Source organism: Marmota flaviventris, chromosome 16, assembly GCF_047511675.1.
Source record: "Marmota flaviventris isolate mMarFla1 chromosome 16, mMarFla1.hap1, whole genome shotgun sequence".
NCBI classification, from domain to species: Eukaryota; Metazoa; Chordata; class Mammalia; order Rodentia; family Sciuridae; genus Marmota; species Marmota flaviventris.
Window position 1 is genome coordinate 48,366,765 of NC_092513.1, and position 2,694 is coordinate 48,369,458.

Here is a 2,694-nt window from a genome sequence, read left to right on the forward strand (position 1 = left end):
GTTTTCCTTTTTAAACACCCACCAATAATTCAGACTGCTTCAACATGGTTGAAGGGTGCTAATTAGTAGTTTCTCACATCACTGATGAATAAGCCACCTGGGGGTGGGGGAGAATGATGGGGGAATACAAGTCACTTGGGGGAACCAGAAGTGAGTTATTGGCTTACAATAGAAGCTGTGAAAACCAAAGACAGCTCCTGGGACCATTACCTCAAATTCTGATAATCCATCTTGTTAGCCAAGACCAAGGGACTCAACTCACTGAGGGCACCGTGGTTTTACCAGGTTTTCTTTTTATTCGGATGTGACCTGAGCTTGGCATTGTTAAGCCAAGCCTAGCCATTCTGCTCCATTATTTTCTTGGATAGTTTATTTCTTAAAATTTAGCACCATGGAAGCCAGGCGTGGTGGTGCACGCCTATAATCCCAGCAACTTGGGAGGCTAAGGCAGGAGGATCGTGAGTTCAAAGCCAGCCTCAGCAAAAGCGAGGCACTAAGTAACTCAGTGAGACCCTGTCTCTAGATAAAATACAAAATAGGGCTGGGGAGGTGGCTTAGTGGTTGAGTGCCCCTCGGTTCAATCCCAAAACTTAGCACCATGGATAAAAATAAGAAAGGCTCATTTAGTACTCAGCAATAACAGCATAGCCCAGTAAGAAAAAAATGACTTTTGAAAGAATGGCTTTGTCAATTTTTTTAAAACAAGGAGAAGGAGAAGAAATAGGAGGAGGAGGTGGTGGGTGGGAAGAGGAGAAGAAGAAAGAATGGCTTTGGCCTATTGGTTTCCATCCCTGATCCTAAAATCCCCATGAAAAGGCCAACTTTGGAAGAATCCCATAACTGCAAACACACAGGGTTAACGTTGTCCCTCTATGGAGAACAAGTAAAACACTGCATATTTCACTGACCTAGTTACTATGCATGCAGTGCAAGTGAGACCCCAGGGCTTAGAAGATCTTAAGAATTGAGAGGAAGAATCCCCTCAGCCTTCGCCACAAAGCTGTGTGACCGTAGGCAAGTCACTTCACTTACTCCATTTCTGCTTTGTGCAGAGAATGAGGGACATCCAGTCTGTCTCCCTACACTATCAGCTGTCCATTGACCAGACACTGACTTGAGAATCAAAGGAGAGAGCAGGAAGAAAAAAGAAAAAGGATATTAGATATATTATCTGTGTATATTATCTGCATGGATTTTAGATAGTATTATTTTATTTTTTTTTTTACAAGAGAACCACCATATCTTGATTTTACTTAGTAACGCTGATCAGTTTTCAACTGAAATAAGTATGAAACATGACAAATAAGTTATGTACCAAAAATAAAACATTTGAAAACAACCCTATGAATGTCAAGCTCTCTTCATAAAGGATTTGCTACATTGAGTACTCCCCATGGCCTGAAACATACACACCTGTCAAGAAACAGATACCTGCACAACCTCAGCAGTCAGCTTGCATCTGGGAAGCCACCTTCCATGTTCGAAGGCCAACAACGTTAGCCGCTTCCTGACCCACCCCCCTGCAAAGACTAGATAGTTGTGGGAGTCAGGCATGTGCTTGACCAAGGAGCACAATAATGCATTTTAAGAATCCTCATTCTGTGGTGGTTCCACGATTCTTAAACAGCAGTCCGCAAACTCCACAAACAAGGGCTCCTGCATGTAGGCTCTCATGAGCTTTGCTTTGTTGTCACCCTGATCGAGGTTGATCATCAACTGTCTAAGGTGTGGATTGAGCAATAAGTTTTTTAATGTTGCAGATTCCCCTAAATTCTTCAAATTCTGCAAAGAAACTCTGTCTTCTTCCTCATCACTATCAAGAAAATCGGCTATAGAGGAGTCATCATCTTTGTTTTCCTCAGGCTGTGTAGTTTTCACAGGAGCAGCTGATCTTTTATTCTTAATGGGACGAGTTTCAGGGTTGCACTGCTCTTTGTGCTTCTGGAAGCAGGTCACCGAGCAGTAGGGCACGCAGCAGGCCGGGCAGCGGTACTTGGGCTTCTCGGAGCAGATCACGCACACCACGGTGCTGCATTTGAACGACGCCATGGCGCCAGACCAACTCAGATAGTATTATTTTAAAAAGGAAAAAGCAAAAGCACAATAGAGAACAGAGGGTGCCGACTCTAGGAACTGACAGTTAGGACACAACATTGCAGTAAACCGAGGTCCAGGGCTGCCTGGGGTTAGCAGAGCCCTTGAAAAAGCCACCGCAGGTCACGACCATCCATTTAAGAACAAAGAGAGAAATGCAGCCCAGAGAGAAGCAAAAAATAAGATAAAAAATAAAAAGAGCAGCAGGAGAGTCCAGCCTTCGCCTCCAGGCTCTGGTGACAGAGCAGGCACCAAAAAGAGCTGGGCACTTCTCCGGGTTTCTCCCGCCCATTCCAACCCAGGCAGCACCTGAGTCACCCACATGTCAGCACCCTGGGCTTCCCTGGGACTCCTCTCCCACAGGTGCTGCCAGATGATGAGCTCATGGCACTTAACAAAACCCTTTCTTTCAAAAGCACCTTTTATCCAGATGATTCAAAAAAAGATCCTAACAGGAATTATCTTACCGGCTGTCCCACATGGAAAGGTCTGTGTGGTGCCGTATTAGGTTTTGAATAGACTTTGTATCTGGCAGCCATGTAGCTTCACAGCAAATTTGGACAGAAGTACAGAATTCCCATAGACCCTGTCACCACACAC

The 2,694-nt window shown here is 44.7% G+C and overlaps 1 protein-coding gene across 1 annotated transcript; it reads right to left on the reverse strand.

Annotated features, from left to right (window-relative positions):
- Positions 1-1,234: 1,234 nt before the first annotated feature.
- Positions 1,235-2,058, reverse strand: LOC139702193 (zinc finger HIT domain-containing protein 3-like). Its single transcript, XM_071602670.1, has one exon. The coding sequence runs from the start codon at positions 2,047-2,049 to the stop codon at positions 1,585-1,587; it is 465 nt and encodes a 154-aa protein (XP_071458771.1). The 5' UTR covers positions 2,050-2,058; the 3' UTR covers positions 1,235-1,584.
- Positions 2,059-2,694: the final 636 nt, after the last annotated feature.

Bases quoted from the DNA above. Each gene is read 5' to 3' on its own strand.
- LOC139702193 (XM_071602670.1), bottom strand. From the start codon at position 2,049: ATGGCGTCGTTCAAATGCAGCACCGTGGTGTGCGTGATCTGCTCCGAG.